The 20,495-nt window shown below is 39.5% G+C and overlaps 1 protein-coding gene across 1 annotated transcript in view; it reads right to left on the bottom strand.

The window, feature by feature from the left end:
• The window catches only part of LOC133656976 (cadherin-23-like), a 379,926-nt gene that overhangs the window by 299,762 nt on the left and 59,669 nt on the right, over positions 1-20,495 (bottom strand). The window contains exons 4-6 of the mRNA XM_062057866.1: positions 9,382-9,524; positions 8,953-9,000; positions 4,567-4,659 (exon numbers count right to left, since the gene is read on the bottom strand). Coding sequence (XP_061913850.1) covers positions 4,567-4,659; positions 8,953-9,000; positions 9,382-9,524 — 284 coding nt within the window. The remainder of the gene's footprint in view (positions 1-4,566; positions 4,660-8,952; positions 9,001-9,381; positions 9,525-20,495) is intronic.

Genomic DNA, 20,495 nt, shown 5'->3' with positions numbered 1-20,495 from the left:
ACACTCGGCACAATGCAGCTTGAAATGTAGCGTTCTCCTGGCAACCTCCTAACCCAGACTGCTCCATCAGATTGCCAGATGGAAAAGCGCGACTCATCAGTCCAGAGAAGGTGTTTCCACTGCTCTAGAGTCCAGTGGCGACGTGCTTTACACCACAGCATCCGACGCTTTGCATTGGACTTGGTGATGTATGACTTAGATGCAGCTGCTTGGCCATGGAAACCCATTCCATGAAGCTCTCTGCGTACTGTATGTGGGCTAATTGGAAGGTCACATGAAGTTTGGAGCTCTGTAGCAACTGACTGTGCAGAAAGTCTTTGCACTATGAGCTTAAGCATCCGCTGACCCCTCTCTGTCAGTTTACATGGCCTACCACTTGGTGGCTGACTTGCTGTTGTTCCCAAACTCTTCACTTTTCTTATAATAAAGTTGACTTTGGAATATTTAGGAGCGAGGAAATGTCACGACTGGATTTGTTGCACAGGTGGCATCCTATGACAGTTCTACGCTGGAAATCACTGAGAGCAGCCCATTCTTTCACAAATGTTTGTAGAAACAGTCTCCATGCCTAAGTGCTTGATTTTGTACACCGGGCCAAGGGATTAGGGCACCTGATTCTCATCATTTGGATGGGTGGCCAAATACTTTTGGCAATATAGTGTACATACGGTCATAATTACACACGTACATATGCTCATACATAAATACACATGCACATAGTAAGCACATACATATTGAAGATACACACACACACACACACACACACACACACACACACACACACACACACACACACACACACACACATTACAATTATTTTTACCACAGCAAAGTAAAAGGTTAATATATCCTACTCCTCTTTATTTCCCCCCCACATATTGCCTTTTTGTGTTATTCAAGTATTCATTACATTTATGTATTGTTGCATTGGAAGCGATTGTAATGTAGACAATAGAGCTAAATGTTGTTTTTCATTATCAGTATTGCTATTTTTATTGGTGTTATCATTGTTCCATTGTAGTGTAATAATGTTCATTGTGAATACTGTGTTATTACTAATTGTTATTTTATGTTTACAATTTTTATTAGTATATATCCTATTTGCGTATGGAGTTCTGTTGTTGTTGTCTTTCTCTGTCATGTCCCCCTCTTGTGCCCGTCTTATTTCTTCTTCTTCTTTCAATGTCCTCCTGCTGCGATCTGGCTGCGCCAAACACCAAATATATCTAAACATTTAAAAATACAAATACGGCAATAAAATAAATATCCCCACACTTCTCTTTTGTAAAGTACATCTGTACAGCAGATATGGGCATCTCCATCAACAATATGATTTGCCTGACTGGCTGGACAGGACAGATAGAAAAGGAAAAAAAAGTATGATCAATTTCTAATCGATAGTATAATAATGGCGTTTAATTTTGCATGACCAAAGAGACTCAGAAAGGAATGAAAAGCTTGTTTAATAAACACTTTTAACATCATTTTCATGTTGACAAAAAATCAGGTCTGTTTTACAACACAAACATGTATCCACATGAATGTAAACCTGTTACTTCTTCTGTTATGAATGTGCCATTTTAAGCGTTTTTTCCCCACAGAGTCTAATCTTTCCCACAAAAAGTGCACAATAATTTATGTCGGTCAATATTTTATTTTACTCGAATTTCCCATTGCGAGGGCCAGCGTGCTGTTTACTATATACCACATTGATATATTTGGTTCTGCAGCCTATCATTACCATATCAACTTCGCATTTGCACAAGTGAGAAACTACTTTGAAAAACGGTTCTGAAGTATGTTGCAAGAGACATTCATTCTGCTCAGCAGATGAAACATTTTAAACATATTAATAAACATGGTGGATTAATATGTAATAAAATGTTAATTTCAACAGTCCTAAAAATGCATGCATGTTGCCTGTTCCCTGTTGTTCTCCTTTGGACGAGAATGTTTCATTCAGTTCTGTTTCTGCAGGTTAAATTCCACTGACCGTATCTTACTACTTCCATAAATCACAAAGTGTTGGTGAAATGAATGCACTCTGTTGTGAAAAGAAAAGAAATTAAGCATGTTTTAGGAACTTTTGACCGATTACAAAGTCTGTGAGTGTGTCACATCCAGGTTGCCAGTTACGCACCGTCATCTTCGTCTGGCTACTGCCACTGATAAAGTTACTAAACATGTCAGATCTTAGTAAATCTAAAAGGTGTCGATACGATTCTCAACTTATTCATGACAAAACCAGGAACAAAACAAGGATTTGTATCGGTGGTGCCTTTGAAAGATGGAGAGGATTGAAGGCGGAGAAGATTTTTTTATCTGACGCCATACTTGCTAATTTCCTCCTTGATAGGTAAGTAAGGCATGTACGTTTTCTTATTACTTGTAATGAATGGAAATGGACATTTCGTATGTAAACTATATTGTCCAATACAGTCTATTATCTTGTTTAACAAAGCTAGTATATTCGTGCAACGAATGCTTAGCATGCTAGCCCGGTCAATGACACATTGACATATAGGCTAATGGGGGAAATATATGCCCGTTAGCCTGTATGTCGATGTGTCATCCAACTGACAGGTCAAAATATTTTTTCGACAAATAAAACCTATGTTGATATGAGTAGTGTCAGTGCATATTTTGTTCGCAATATGCTGATAGGCTGAGGAAATGTGTTCTAACATTAGCACGGCTAATTGCGGTTGCCGGTACTGTATCTGCATCAGGCACATATGAGTTGGTATTTTCTTGGCACAATGTTATGCATTATATGTAATGATTTTATACTTTGTATATTGAAATGGTTGTAGGCAATATGATTTATGCGTAACGTGGTTTTTGCGTAACGTGGGTTGGCTCATAGAATCGTAAATGGAGGAGAATGCAGTGTGTTTTTGGTTGGATGCAATATGGAGTTATGCTGAACAAAATGTTGCTGTAATTTTATTGCCATCAAAGTAGGCCAAAGCGATATATAATATATTATATAAATAATATACTTGGATGGTGGTCCGTGCGGTCAAACTATACATTTTAGCAGGGTAATACCAACAATCTGTCCCAACTCTTGACTGAAATATTGCTGCGTAACTTTACAAATACATTTGGCTAATTGACATTAGAAAAATGTGGCATCATTTCTTAGTAAACCATCTTGCAAGAAGCATAAACAAGAGAAACCTACAGCGTAAGACTCGTCGATTCCTTTGAGTAGGATCCAGATTTGGCTGCATATCTGGTAAGCTCAGTCATGGAGAGTGGGAGGGGGACTACAGAGTTTTGACTGTGATTGCAGTACTATTTTTGGCTACATTACTGCATATGGTATATTTTATGTTTGTGTGCATATGACAACTGAAAGTATTTCATCTATACTATTTGATTTTAATTTGAATTACAATTGTTTTATGATGATTTTGTTGTGTTTTAATTTGACTTATGATTATTTTTATGAATATCTCATTTTTAATTTTACCTTTACATTTTCTGTAAAGCACTTGGAATTGCCTTGCGTACAAATTTTGCACTGTAAATAAACTTGCTTTGCTTTGCCTTGCCTTTATTATCGCTAATGATATTCAGTTATTAAAGTAAACCACATCATTATGGAGTGATGTCACAGCCTGTTTCCTCACATGCCATAGACACTTTGTAAAAAGGTCATAAAAAAGGTGGGCAAAAACATAAGTTGGAGAAAAGTGTACACAGAAGGTGACATGATGAAATCCTTTCTAAAAGTGGACAATTCAATGTGAACTGCCCTCTGTATTGTTAGTGTAACACACAAGAATGAACTCGGTGTGCGCTAATAGACAAGATACATGCACAAATATGTTAGGATTTGTAATATATGTCTAACTTGGAAGCGAGGAGAGAACATTATGAACTGGTGGCCTCCTCTAAATAGTTTTTACTTTCTCCTCCTGATTTGCTTGGCTTTATGGATTGGAGAGAGAAAAACCAAGTGGCTTTGAAGATTTAGTGAAGACTCCGAAAACGGTGATGATTCAATATAAACACAACACGAAATAGGTGTGTGTGTTTTCGAGCTTGGGTGTGTGTTTGTGGATTTAGCCCCCATTTGAAGTCCTCCACTCCACTCTGGCAATTACTTCATATCATGGATTATAGAGCGAGAGGGCAAAGAAAAGAGGGATGGATGGAAAGAAGTGAGGTACCAGATCCAGCGAGAGGACAGCAGAGCACAAGAAAGTGTGAGAAGAAAAGAGATTGAGGTCTTTCACAAGTGAATAGCTGTCCTTCCTATAAGTAAGCGGTAGAATCTCTCTAAACATCTGGAAGAAAACTCTCAAAATCATGTTAAGTTCACACAAGCAGTAAAATCACTAAAAAGTTTTCTTAGAATGTATTTTTCACTTCCACTGTTCTTTAGTGACATGTCCTCCGTTCCCATGCTGATTCTAATTACAGTTTTTATGCGAGGATTTGTCCTTTTGTTTAAATCTTCTGCAACGGAAAGGGCGGACCTGTTCAACAAAGGTGCATCGCCAACCTAAGATTTAAGCATCACCATTCCGGAGATGCAGTAAGTAATTCCCTTACCTCTGGGATGTGGACGGTGTAGGGCTGCCCATGGAAGATTGGTGCATTGTCGTTCACGTCGCCAATCTGAATGTTGACGGTGTCTTTCACCACCTAGGGGAGGAAATAACCAGGTAAAGCATTTCCTATTCCACTTCCTATCACAGTAAAAGACCCTAAATCCAAAAACTTGGCAAAATATGTTAAAATTATTCATTTAAATATAATATAAAATGTAATAATATAGTTTGAAAGTATGCCTTACTTTAATTTTGCACTTAATGAGCAACACAATGTAATTTACGGATTATAGAGCACACCTACGTACAACCCGCAACAACACAATTTTTGTACCCATTTTATTTTGTATATGAAGAGTTAACGCATGAATATATATCCTCGTTTTCCTTGTTGTGAGTAAATCAATGTTTTTTTTAGAGCTTTTCATGAAACATAAATCCTGCTGATCAGGACTGCAATTGAATTGTTTCTAACAACCAAAATGATGGACTTAACTTGAAAAATGCACCTTTATTACAAATAGGGAATTTTGATATATTTGTAGAAAATTGGCAACAAAAACAGATAACTCCGGACATTTTTTTCTTTCGAAAAACAGACTAATCCTAATTGGTGCTAGCTTGGTCCAAAAAATTTGTGAAAACAGAGACATTTTTTTCAGAGGAATGCATATTCCATCACTGAGTCAATTTCATCCAAACAAACACCTTTTTTGGGTGATCCCTGGACAGGGGGGTCCGGGGTTTACATTGACCGCTGCATCATCACATCATTACATTGACAGTTGCATCACAAGACAACAACAGCAGAGTAAACATACAATTCAGTTCATCATTAGAGGGTAATGGCTACACACGTATCCTGTACATTATGCACAAAGTCCATAGACAGGATTTTTCCGACCGCACTGTGTCGGCCTATCTTGCTCATCCAACGCTAAGATTTATCAGGGCACTACACATTACTGATTTCATTAAAGTTACTCATTGTTGATGCTTTAATTTCGTTACAATCACAGCAAAACAGACACGATGTCAGCAAACATTTCGATGCACTGAATGGTCGTTATGGATTTGTCTGTTTGTGCTGCAAAGCGAGCAGGTTGCTTGTCGGTTTCTAAGGTAAAACGGAATATTCAACAGTCAAATGCGAAAGATAAGTGGCTTTTGCGGAACATTTGTTTGTACCTCCTTGTAGAGAATGGTGTAATCTATTTAGTGCCGCTCACAGCTCAAAATTGGCGGAATGGATTTTATGTTTTTTTGCGCCGGAACACCTCTTATAAGCCGCATGTACTTGTATTGTATTTACACAGGCCTTTGTGTCATTTGCAAATTTATCAAAAGAGAATGCCTGTAAAAACGTCTTTCAGTACCCTACCGGAAAAGTAATTGAGCGCTGTCTTTGTCCTCCTCCTGATGTGCCCTGCTGGGCCCGTAAGGTTCGTGTTTTTCTGTGTCGAGGGTGCGTCATTCTGCATTTTCTCTGCTTTGTTTTTTTTCCACTTTTGTTTTTTTTTCCACTTTTGTTTCGAGGCTGGTCGCTTCTGGGCATATGCCATCTTTTCGGCGCACAGCTGTCCGTCCTTTTGGGGCCTGTTGGCGGTGGTGGTTTTCTGTTCCGTGCAACTTCTTTGTCCTTTTTCGATGGCTGAGTCGATCGCCTTTGGCTTTGGTGCTGTGTCGTGTGCATTTTGTTTTGTCTTGGCAAGGGATGTATACCGTGTACCGGTAATTTTTGGTATCGGTTCCTAATTGGGTCAATCCAGGAACACTGTTATGATTCTGGACTAAAACTACTGCTATCAGTATTAAATTGTATCCAGCTGACCGTCCTTTGAGTGATCCAGTAATGCACAGGCCAATATTAATCCACTCAAAAAGGCGAACGTATTAAATAATCATTGTTTGTTTTGTTTTGTTTATGTACCACACACACGACATAGATGTATACTTCAATAGCTGTCAATACTGGCTTCCGGTCCGTCAATCAAATAAGTCTGTGTGCAATATACACGGGAATAACTGCTCCTATTGTTACAAAATGCACACCCAAATAGAATACTATTTGATTGTATTGATTTATATTATATACTTGATAAACTATATCATGTTAAAGGTCTACAAATGAATATGAGTACCATACATTATTATTATTGTACCCATTTATTTATTAAGTTAAAAAGTTAAAGTACCAATGATTGTCACACACACACTAGGTGTGGCGAAATTATTCTCTGCATTTGACCCATCACTCTTGTTCACCCCCTGGGAGATGAGGGGAGCAGTGAGCAGCAGCGGTGGCCGCGCCCGGGAATCATTTTTGGTGATTTAACCCCCAATTCTAACCCTTGATGCTGAGTGTAAAGCAGGGAGGTAATGGGTTCCCATTTTTATAGTCTTTTGTATGACTCGGCCGGGGTTTGAACTATCATTTTACTACTAATATTTTAGATATAATCATAGCGACAAGCAGTAGAAAATGGATTAATGGATATAGTGCATGTATTTTGTAATGAATAGAAACAGAGTGATGAATCTGTGTGGTCTTTACAAGATGATGACATAACAACAAAAGCAGGTGTTGATAAAATACTTACCTGCTGTTAGGTTATATCATGATGTGTTGGTGGTGCTAATAAAAATACATTTTTTCACATCTTTATTTACACAAATGTCATATAGTACCAACAGGAGTACCGAGGAATACTGGTATCAATAAGGAATATTGATATTGGTAACGGTATCGACAAAATCTTAATGATATACATCCAAAGTCTTGGCCATGAAGAGAGTGAGTACATAATGCGCTGAAATGGCTGACCGAGTTGTTCTGTGAGTATGTCTGATTTAATGTGAACAATTTCATTGGTCATCCGTGACAAGGCGTCATGTGAAGCTGGTGAACTTGAAACAATCCATAAATTAGCCACAGCATTGTATCAACCGCAGGGTTCTAAGTGTGGGACTAAAGTAGTGACATATAGTCTGGAAATTACTGTGCTCAAACATGGTCAGTGTTTCCCACACATTCATTTATTTGTGGCGGCCCGCCACGAAAGAATTACGTCCGCCACAAATTAAAAAAAAAAAAAAGTTTTTTTGTCCTGTCCAGCTTCTCAGGCAAATCATATAGTTGATGTAGATGCACATATAGGCTGTTCAGATTTACTTTACAAAAGAGAAGTGTAGGATACTTCTCTTGTTGCCTCATTTGTATTTGACCACTATTGTTTTGTGTTTATTTGTTACTGACTGTGGCAGGACACCTCTGCCTCTGTTTCACTTTATGTTGCTGGTAAATAATATGGTTGTAGTAGTAGGCTAAAGTTAAATTATTTAGTATGCACTAATTAAAGGGGCAGAGCGTTAAGAGACATTTTAGCTTTTATATTTTATAAGATATATATTTTTTAAAAACCACAATTAATAAATATATTTCAGTGAATAACTTATTGTTCAAATCTGTATATAAATATGTACATAAAGTGTTGTAATCATATTGTAAAATGGATGGATGGATGGATGGATGGATGGATGGACGTTTAAAACAAAACTGTTATTATTAATTAGTAAGTACACACTTTTTGAGCCTTTTTAGAGAAAATCATATCATTGTAGTAAATTATGCAAATTACTCGATGATGGCATGGTGGCCACGCCCATAGCCACGCCCATAGTCACGCCCCCATCGCCACAGGTATCTTGGCAGTTTATGGGAAACACTGATGGTTAAGAGGAAAATACTAAAAAATGTCAACTTATTTTAAGTGTTGACTCAGGGCATAACAGCGCAAAGGTTACTTACATTCAAGTACATGGCTGGTTTGTTTACATGTAGATATTTGAATAGATTATCCATCCTTTTAATCAATACAATTGAATATATGCAATTGTACAGTCACTCAAGTTGTTTTTTGTACTTTAAAAATAAAGATAATATTAATCTTAAGCCCAATGACTTTGTCTGTGGTTAAGAAAGTGGTGTATTGTTGTCGTTTTTTTCTTGTGAACTATGCTTAACACTTTCAACATTGATTCTTTACACTCGATTATGATTCTGTCATCTCTGTCACCCAATTTTAAATACATATGTGAACACTTTTTATTGTGCTGCAGAAGTCAGATACCGTGTAGGATGGAGATGAGAGAAAAAGGATGCCTTCAGTTTACTGTAAATATTGAGTACAGTGCAGTATCTGGTCTTAAGAATGACATACTTTCAATATGGACCTAATAAATGTATAGAGGAGTAATAGACCATTATGAATAAAAAAAATAATGATATAATACAGGATAGCTTTCTAGTTAGCTTACATAATTAAAGAGTCACAATAGATGTACTAAGAGAGAGGAAAATGGAAGGGGGTCTAAATGTGTCCTTTACCTCTTGAATGTCACTCACGTAGAATTCAACTTGCATCTCTGACTTGGTCTGATGAAAACATATACAATACACATCACATACTTTGCAAGTAACACAGAAAAGCAGAAATCAAGTGTTAACATTTGTTTAAATTTGATTAAAATCAAGTGTTGCTGTTCTTGTTTTTAGAACACTGTAAGACTTTTTGGAGAATACAAATATATACAATATATAAGCCCCAAATTGTTCATAATATTTCATCCTTTTGACTTCAAGATTTTGTTGAAATGTAAATAAAGACTGAGACTTAGTTTTTTCCCCACATTGTTTTAACATCTGGGAGTCATTTTCCATCAAGAGAAAACTTGCAGGTTGAATCGAAGCAACCTTCCAAAGTTGCAAAATTGTGGTACATACACAGTTGTTAGTATGCTCAAAAGGTGATCTTACCTCACGATCAAGCGGGTGTCGAAGCCACACAACACCAGTGTCTTTGTTCACAGAAAAATATCGCATGGCCTCCTCTCCAGAAACCCCATACATGAGGGGTTCCTCCTCAGGGTCGTGCGCCTGTAGCTTGGCCACAGATGAACCTGCCAGACAAAGATGTTTTAGGGAATGAACTGCCAGTCCTTAAAATGAGACAGCACATCTCACTTTATACAATTTTAGGGTAAAGCCTAAAATGAATCCTACCCTGGGAAAATTTTGATTTTTAATTGGTTTCATTGAATTAATATTGTTGGCCTGTAATACACAACAAGTAGCCAAAATGTATTGGTTATTTGTCAATAACCAATGTTTACACCTTTATTGATGTATTTATTTTTAAAGCTGTTAACCTTTTATGAATAAAAAGTGATGTTCTTGCTTATTCTTTTGGACTCTTTTTTTGGACATAATAGATAACATTTCCTCAGCTTGTAAAAACACATTTAATTTGAATATGTGTCTTCAATATTGCAATGCCGTACACAATGTCCCAAAGAGTTTGTCCAGTTTTGTTTCATTTCCATCCAAAAGATACTCATTCACCAAATGGAAATTCACATTGAGTATTAGAGATAACATTGACACATATAATAAGTTATATCCAGAAGGTTGTTTAGAATACAATTATTCATACATATAACAGTTTCTAAAAGAATGTACAGTAGGTCAATATTATATTAGTTCAGTTCAGTTTACCAATTTCGAACAAAACAAACCATCTACACAGTTTAAACAATACAATCATCTTTAATGCAGTATCTTCAGCAGCAAAAGACAATAGTAATATTGAAAAATATGAAATGGAATCAAAGAAACATAAAGTGTGTCTGAAAAGGAGCAGGAAGAAGCAAAAGATAATCTTTTTCTGCCCCTATTACTCAGATAATCTGATTCCTAAAGGGGAACTGCACATTTTTTGGAAATGTGCCTATTGTTCACAATCATTATGAGAGACAAGACGACTGATGTGTTTTTTTTTAATAAACTCGTAAACCCTTAAATTAAAGTCTGCTTACAATGGAGCAAATTGGAGGTCATCTATTCTACCTATAAATCCCTCTAAATAACCATGACTATTAACCAAGTATTAGTGATATTGTTATTATAAGTGTTAATGCAGACAAACTATTTATAGCACTGCTTTGACCAGACAGAGCTAACTAGCTCGTGTGGCTATGTTGACATCATCGGCTGGTATGCTCACGAAGGTTTATTTAAACTGATAAATAATGCCTCTCACCTTGATAGTAGAATGATAAGGACATAATCCGAAGAGTTGGTCAACTTTGGCATTTAATTTAGCCTTGGATATGGCGAGAAAGACCCAAAAAGACGCTTGGTCCGCGCTTGGTTCCACCCCTCTTTTTCTTCGCAAGGATTATGAGTCATTCTTCATCTAAACGGGAATATATCAACATCCTAACTGTCGGCATTCTAATGACAGCAGACATTGTACAGTCAGTGATGTTTTATTATGTTTGTTGGCTCTCATGACGACTGCAGAGAGTAATAATCAGTGATGTTGTTAAAAAAAGTGAACATTGTGATGTGTTTTTGAAATTAGTGCGCTGCCGTATGCTTAAAATGAGCAACATACGTAAATATTACATATTATGAATGTGCCTGTTACTACATTACATATACTTACAGTGTGTATATACAATTTTGATGAAGGTGTTTGGATGTTTTTTAAGTGCTTTATAGGCGGAATAGAGCGACTCCCCTGGGCTCCATCGTAAGCAAACTTTTGATCGCATGTATTTAATATTTAAAATGCAAAAAAATAGAAACATGAGTGTTCTTGTCTTACATAAGGATTGTGCATGACAGGCAAAATTCCCCCAAAAGTTTGAGTTCCCCTTTGATCATATATACAATACATCCATCCATCCATCCATCTTCTTCCGCTTATCCGAGGTCGGGTCGCGGGGGCAGCAGCCTAAGCAGGGAAGCCCAGACTTCCCTCTCCCCAGCCACTCCGTCCAGCTCTTCCCGGGGGATCCCGAGGCGTTCCCAGGCCAGCCGGGAGACATAGTCTTCCTAACGTGTCCTGGGTCTTCCCGTGGCCTCCTACCGGTTGGACGTGTCCTAAACACTCCCTAGGGAGGCGTTCGGGTGGCAACCTGACCAGATGCCCGAACCACCTCATCTGGCTCCTCTAGATATGGAGGAGCAGTGGCTTTACTTTGAGCTCCTCCCGGATGACAGACCTTCTCACCCTATCTCTAAGGGAGAGCCCCGCCACCCGACGGAGGAAACTAATTTCGGCCGCTTGTACCCGTGATCTTGTCCTTTCGGTCATAACCCAAAGCTCATGACCTTAGGTGAGGATGGGAACGTAGATCGACCGGTAAATTGAGAGCTTTGCCTTCCGGCTCAGCTCCTTCTTCACCACAACAGATCGATACGGCGTCCACATTAGTGAAGACGCCGCACCGATCCGCCTGTCGATCTCACGATCCAATCTTCCCTCACTCGTGAACAAGACTCCGAGGTACTTGAACTCCTCCACTTGGGGCAGGGTCTCCTCCGCAACCCAGAGATGGCACTCCACCCTTTTCTGGGCGAGAACCATGGACTCGGACTTGGAGGTGCTGATTCTCATCCCAGTCGCTTCACACTCAGCTGTGAACCGATCCAGTGAGAGCTGAAGATCCTGGCCAGATGAAGCCATCAGGACCACATCATCTGCAAAAAGCGGAGACCTAATCCTGCAGCCACCAAACCAGATCCCCTCAACGCCCTGACTGCGCCTAGAAATTATGTCCATAAAAGTTATGAACAGAATCGGTGACAAAGGGCAGCCTTGGCGTAGTCCAACCCTCACTGGAAACGTGTCCGACTTACTGCCTGCAATGCGGACCAAGCTCTGACACTGATCATACAGGGAGCGGACCGCCACAATCAGACAGTCTGATACCCCATACTCTCTAAGTACTCCCCACAAGACTTCCCGAGGGACACGGTCGAATGCCTTCTCCAAGTCCACAAAGCACATGTAGACTGGTTGGGCAAACTCCCATGCACCCTCAAGGACCCTGCCGAAAGTATAGAGCTGGTCCACAGTTCCACGGCCAGGACGAAAACCACATTGTTCCTCCTGAATCTGAGGTTCGACTATCCGGTGTAGTCTCCTCTCCAGTAAACCTGAATAGACCTTACCGGGAAGGCTGAGGAGTGTGATCCCACGATAGTTGGAACACTCCCTTCAGTTCCCCTTCTTAAAGAGAGGAACCACCACCCTGGTCTGCCAATCCAGAGGTACTGGCCCCGATGTCCATGCGATGCTGCAGAGTCTTGTCAACCAAGATAGCCCCACAGCATCCAGAGCCTAAAGGAACTCCGGGCGGATCTCATATACAATACATATTCACCAAATACTTAGCAATATGAAGTATATTAACAGGATACATACTATGTACGTACATATACTGTAGGTAAGCGCACCATCTTTCTTTCTTTCTTTCTTTAGTTTATTTCGAACATGAACACACTTACATCTTAATACATCACACAATTTCATATCATTTCATTTTACATCATGCCCGAAAAGGAGTCCACTTTCGAATGCTTTGCATTCAACTGCAAACCCCCCTTTTCCATGACCCTGCTCCTCATTTACCGACCACCCAAACAAAACGCAACTTTCATCTCCGAAGTTTCTGACCTCCTCACCACCCTCTGCTCAACATCCACAAATGTCATAATTCTGGGAGACATAAACATCCATGTGGACAACCCATCCTGCCAATTTGCATCTGATTTCTTACAACTACTGGACTCTCTGGACCTCACACAACATGTGGATACCCCCACACACAGCAGGGGACACACTCTAGACCTGGTCATCACAGACTCCACTCCCATCAAAAATCTGGTCGCCTACTCACTGGGCGTGTCTGACCACAAGGTCATTTCCATGGAGCTACAGTTCCCTACCTCTCATATCAAGCCCAAACGCCAAATCAATTTCCGTAATTTTAAAAACATAAACCCCGCCACTTTCACCTTCGACCTGGAACTCCTCTCTGCTGCAATCCCCCCATCCTTGAGCGATGCAGTCGACCACTACAACACCAATTTGAAAAACCTCCTCGACCTCCACGCCCCTGTTAAAACCCGTACAGTCACCTTCTCACACTCAGCCCCCTGGTTCACACCCGAGCTGAGGAAAATGAAGACGGCCGGGCGGGCTCTGGAGCGGCGGCGAAACTCCACTGGGCTAACTGTCCACAGACAGGCCTTTAGGGAACACCAAAAGGCCTACGCAAGATCTCTCAGGGAGGCACAGTCACAATTTTACTCCAACATAATCAACAAAAACCCTGGCAACTCTAAAACACTCTTCTCCACCGTCAACCACTTTCTGCAACCACAATCCTCCAAACACCATAACACAACAGCTGATCAATGCAACACCTACCTTGAGTTCTTCAGAACTAAGGTAGACAACATCCGCTCCCTCCTTTCTGGCCCCGTCACTCAAATTGTCCCAACAATCGTCCCACTGCCTCTGATCCCTAACCCCCTCTCATCTTTCACCAGCACTACACAGCAAGAGATTGAGGACATTGTCAGAGGAATGAAGCCCTCTACCTGTGCCCTGGACCCTCTTCCCACCACCCTAGTCAAAAACAACATCTGTACAATAAGCCCCCTGATCACCAACATCATCAACCTCTCCTTTCAGACCGGCCACATTCCACTAACTCTTAAGACCGCCATCCTCACCCCTCTTCTTAAAAAACCCTCCCTCGACCCAGACACCCTCTCCAACTACAGGCCCATCTCAAACCTACCATTCCTCTCTAAAATACTGGAGAAAGTAGTCTGCTCACAGCTCCAAACTCATCTCAAACTCAACAACATTAGCTCCCCCTCTCTGTTAATCCTACTGGACCTTACAGCCGCATTTGACACTGTGGACCACAACATCCTAATCAGTCGCCTTCAATCCACCATCGGTCTCAACAATACAGCACTACAGTGGTTCAAGTCCTACATCTCCGGTCGGTCAGAATATGTCTCCCTGGGAGGTTCACATTCGCGCACCCTGCCTGTCACCTGCGGTGTACCCCAGGGATCTGTCCTCCGCCCAACCCTGTTGACCTTGTATCTACTACCCCTTGGCCGTATCATCAGCAGGCATGGAATTTCCTTCCATTGCTATGCTGATGATACACAGCTCTACCTGCAAACAATGCAAACCTCACCCTCATTTCCAACACCCCTCTCCATTCTCACCACCTGCCTGGAGGAGATAAAGGCATGGATGAGCATCAACTTCCTGCAGCTCAATAGCTCAAAAACAGTGGTCATGAAAATAGGCACCCCACACCAGATCAACACATGCCCCATAACCAGCATCACCTTCTCTGGACAGGACCTGCCACTCTCCCCAGTTGTGACCAACCTGGGAGTGAAAATGGACCCCCACCTGAACTTTGAAGCCTACATCAACTATCTGCGCAAAACCTCTTTCTTTCACCTCCGCAACATCTCAAGACTCCGCCCCTCACTCACCCTAGCCGACACTGAAAGACTCGTCCATGCCTTCATCTCCTCCAGGCTTGATTACTGCAACGCACTCCTCGTCAGGGTCCCCAAAAAGAGCATCAAAAAGCTCCAGTACATTCAAAACAGCGCAGCGAGGATCCTGACGAGAGTGCGCAAGCGTGATCATATCACACCTATCCTCAAATCACTCCACTGGCTCCCTATTGCATCCCGGACCCAATTTAAGATCAACCTGCTCACTCACCAATGCATCTACGGCAACGCCCCCTCCTACCTCAAGGACCTAGTTTCCCCTCAACCCCCTACCCGCAGCCTCCGCTCCTCAAACACTAACCTCCTCAAACCCATCAGGACAAAGTTGCAATCTATGGGCCGCCGGGCTTTCTGCTCGACCGCTCCCGAACTTTGGAACGCTCTCCCCGACCATCTTAGAGCACCACAGTCGGTCGACCATTTTAAGAAGGGAGTAAAAACACACCTTTTTAGCACAGCTTTTATCTAATTTCTCTGCCTTCTTGTTTTTAAATGCACTGCTTGCTTATCTGTTTTTTTATCCAGTGCTTTCAGGCTCTTATTTCTACTTTATCTATGTTTCTGTTTTATCTAGTGTGTGTCATGATTCATTTCTATTTTAATTTTTTATTATATATTCTTACTTTCTATTTTTATTTTTAATACTTTGTAGCACTTTGAGATTTTAACAAATGTAAAGTGCGTAACAAATGCAATTCATTATTATTATTATTATTATTATTATTATTATATCATTTCATTTTACATCATGCCCGAAAAGGAGTAGGAAGAAGCAAAGCTTATTTAATCCTACCCCATTTCCCACTTCAAAGCGTTTACAATGATATAGAATCATTTACTGACCTTTTTATATAATAAAATAACATCTATGAATTAGTATACACAACAGTTTTATAATATGTAATTAATTAATTCAGTCATTATTAACATACTGAGATGAAGAATATCTTATTTTTAATAAGGTTAGAAGTATTTCTCATAATTCTTCTTCTTTGTACTTTGTAAGCACTATTATTTTGAACAACCTCTGAAACTGGATCATATCAGTACAATTTTTAACTTCTTTACTTAATCCATTCCATAATTTGATTCCACATACTGATATGCTAAAAGTTTTAAGTGTTGTACGTGCATATAAATGTTTTAAATTATTTTTTCCTCTAAGGTTATATTTCTCCTCTTTAGTTGAGAAGAATTGTTGTACATTCTTTGGTAGCAGGTTATATATTGCTTTGTACATCATTTTAGCTGTTTGCAATTTTACCAAATCACCAAACTTTAATATTTTTGACTTAATTAATAAAGGGTTTGTATGTTCTCTATATCCAACATTATGTATTATTCTAACTGATCTTTTTTGTAACACGGTTAGCGAATGTAGCGCACATTTGTAGTTATTTCCCCATATTTCTGCACAATAACTCAGATATGGTAGCACTAGCGAGCAGTAGAGAATATGAAGTGATTTTTGGGCCCAGGACGTGTTTTGTTTTATTCATTATTGAAATTATTTTTGCCACCTTATGTTGTATGTTTTGTATATGAGATTTCCAGTTCATTTGATCATCTATTAATACTCCCAAAAACCTGGTTTCTTTTACCCTTTCGATGTCTACTCCGTCTATTTGTATTCGTGTACGATGCTCTTTTCTACTATTACCAAATAGCATTATTTTAGTTTTACTGAGATTCAAAGACATTCTTTGAATCTCATCTCTTCTTACATTATGAAACAATGATTATGATATGGGATGAATGTAATGTTCTTTATACGTATGCATAAGACGGAGATCGGAGTTGCTGTTTTTGTACCGTATTGTAGTTTTCTTTTTATTTATATATATTTTTTCTCTTAACTTATTTTTTCTCTTTACTTATCTTTTTAATAGATGTTATTCACTGTTATTACCGTATATTTCTTTAAAAAAAAAAAGCGGGTGCAATGTTGAAGGACAAGACATTATATAATATTGTGAAACCATTTCAATTAAGTAACACGGCGGAAAAGATGATCAGGACTCCTCTTCCTCCTATCCCGGAAATCGCAAAAAGCTGCTGCGTGACCAGGGCTCAGAAAATCAGTAGGACTATTTTCACTGCTGGACTCTAGAAAGAGGTTCTGCAGCCTCCATAGCAGAACCTCCAGGTTCTGTAACAGCTTCTTCCCTCAGGCCATAAGATTAAAGTTAAAGTTAAAGTACCAATGATTGTCACACACACTAGGTGTGGTGAAATGTGTCCTCTGCATTTGACCCATCCCCTTGTTCACCACCTGGGAGGTGAGGGGAGCAGTGTGCTGCAGTGGTGCCGCGCCCGGGAATCATTTTTTTGGTGACTTAACCCCCAATTCCAACCCTTGATGCTGAGTGCCAAGCAGGGAGGCAATGGGTCCCATTTTTATAGTCTTTGATATGACTCGGCCGGGGTTTGAACTCACAACCTACCAATCTCAGGGCGGACACTAACCACTAGGCCACTGAGTAGGTAGACTCTTAAACGCATCATAATAATCCCCTCAATTTCCCCCAAAAATGGATTAACTCGCTGGAATATAAAGACAATATAACGCACATCCATAAACGTGGATGCATATGCAATATATTTATCTGTACAGTAATCTATTTATTTATATCTGCACCTTATTGCTCTTTTATCCTGCACTACAACGAGCTAATGCAACACAATTGTGTTCTTATCTGTACTTTAAATTTCAAATTTGTATGACAATAAATGGAAGCCTAAGTCTAAGTCTAGTAGGAATAATGAAAAATGTCTGACTGAAAATGTGGCTGGCATATGATTGATTTGGGGTTTAACTTTCTTGTGAGAATGTCACATTGGCATCTACTGTATAAGCAAAGGCTGTCATAATTTACTGAAAATTAAAATCATCTCTTTGTAAAAGTGTGATGCTTTTGTTATTTACAGTTGTGCTTTATAAATCTTACTGTTAGCTGTCAGTATCAGTCAGCAGTGGATGAACCATCTTGCTAATCACAGCAGCCACTCATGTAGTGGACACAACATTATCTTTAACCTGTTGTCAAGCTGTGTAAAATCTACAAAACTGGGTTATTTCTAAAATAAAGGCACTAGTTTAAACATTAAAATTGCATAGAACACCTTTGTTTCTCTTTTTTTGCATTCTAAATAGTAAATACATGCGATTGAAAGTTGACTTACAATGGAGCCCATGGGAGTCGCTCTATTCTGCCTATAAAGCGCTTAAAACATCCAAACGCCTCCATTTAAGTTGTATAAACACACTGTATGTATATATGTAATGTAGTAACAGGCACATTCATACTCTGTAATGTTTACGAATTTTGCTCATTTTAAGCAAACGGCAGCACATTAATTTCACAAACGCATCACATTTGCTTTTTTTCTTTGACAAAATCATTGAATACTACTCAATGCAGACTACATGAGGGCCAAGTAACATTATAAAACATCACTTAATGTACAATGTCTGCTGTTACAAGGATGCAGACTGTTAGGATAATGATATATTAGATGAAGAATGACTCATAATCCCCTCGAAGCAAAGGTCTTTTGGAGTCTTTCTCACAATTTGCGGGTCTAAATTAAATGCCAAAATTGACCAACTTGTCGGATTATGTCCTCATCCTTTTATCAAGGTAATAGGCATTATTAATGATCTAGAATAAACTTTCTCAAGATCCAGGCAAGAAAGCAGCTCACCACCTGATGATGTAAAAATAGCATCCCAAGCTAGTTCGTGCTCCCTGATCACGCCACGCTTAAAATAGTTTGTCTGCATTAACGCTCATAATAACAATATCATTATCCATCCATCCATTTTCTACCGCTTGTCCCTTTCGGGGTCGCAGGGGGTGCTGGAGCCTATCTCAGATACTTGGTTAATATTCAAGTCACAAAATGTAAATGGAGTATTGTTGGCGCTTTTTGGATGGTTATTTATTGGGTTTTATGGGCGAACGAGAGACGTGTTTTTCAACCTTTTCTAAACCAAGGAACATTTTTTTCATTGAAAAAATTCTGAGGCACACCACCAGCAGAAAACATTAAAAAATTAAACTCACTAACCGATATTGACAATAAAAAGTTGTTCTTGCAATTGTTGGATATGAATTCAAATCATAACTAACCATGCATCACTATAGCTCTTGTCTCAAAGTAGGTGTACTGTCACGACCTGTCACATCACGCCGTTTGTTTTTTTCCTGTGTGTAGTGTTTTAGTCATTGTCTTGCGCTCCTATTTTGGTGGCTTTTCCTCTTTTGTTGGTATTTTCCTTTAGCAGTTTAATGTCTTCCTTGAACGCTATACCCCGTACCTGCTTATTTTTCGCAATCAAGACTATTTAAGTTGTGCGGACGCTATCCTTCTTTGTGGGGACATTGTTGATTGTCATGTCATGTACGGATGTACTTTGCGGGCGCCGTCTGCTCCACACGCTGTAAGTCTTTGCTGTCGTCCAGCATTCTGTTTTTGTTAACTTTGTAGCCAGTTCAGTTTTAGTTTCGTTCTGCATAGCCATCCCTAAGTATCAATGCCTTTTCTTAGCGGCACTCACCTTTTGTTTATTTTTGGTTTAAGTGTTAGATACCTTTTTACCTACATGCTGCCTCCCCCATAATGTGATCATGACAAACCATGTTCCCGACATCTACATAGCAATTAGCTACCTGCTGCCACCTACTGATATGGAAGAGTATTACACGGTTACTCTACCGAGCTCTAGACAACACAGACACTCAACAACGGAACATTTGCGGATTATAATTACTGGTTTGCAAAAAATATTTTTAACCCAAATAGGTGAAACTACATAATCTACCACGGCACACCAGACTGTATCTCACGGCACACTAGTGTGCCGCGGCACAGTGGTTGAAAAACACTGAACTAGAGGACCCTCCATTGACTCCACTGTAGGCGGTCTTTTATTTACGTTTATTTTAGAGTTGGAAAAGCATTAAAAAAAACAATATATGTCTTCTTGTCTCTCATAATGATTGTGAACGATAGGCAAAATTCCAAAGTGCGCCACATACTGGGATCTCACACATCTTGATGTTTGAGGTGTTACCCTCTTCCACACATTACAAACCATGGAGGATGTTAGATACAGTGTACCCATGACACACAGTGTAATATAAAACACATCGCTTCTTGCTCGAGCCTTTTTTCTGCTGGATATGGATGGAGAAGTAATTACAGTACTCAGCCAGTGAGTGTGCCCATACACACTATCTGTGCTTATCATCACTGCATGCTTGCAGGTACATCAACAATTGAGGACGAGCAGAACTCTATCAAGGCTGTTATTTGTGCACCAAACTGCTTTACACAACAACCAATTAAGCTTCACAATTACACTACCCTCTCGTTTTATTAATACACCCTATTTTCCGATAAAAGAGTGGCTAAAATGACTAATTAATGTAAGGATTTATGGACCCTTCTCATTGCGTCTAATGAGATTTATGCTAATTCAGCTACTTTCAATACAATTTATAATTTGCTCTAAGATG

This window comes from Entelurus aequoreus, linkage group LG09, assembly GCF_033978785.1.
Source record: "Entelurus aequoreus isolate RoL-2023_Sb linkage group LG09, RoL_Eaeq_v1.1, whole genome shotgun sequence".
Taxonomy (NCBI): domain Eukaryota; kingdom Metazoa; phylum Chordata; class Actinopteri; order Syngnathiformes; family Syngnathidae; genus Entelurus; species Entelurus aequoreus.
The sequence above is the reverse complement of the archived record's forward strand: the minus strand, read 5'-3'. Positions and strand labels throughout refer to the sequence as shown.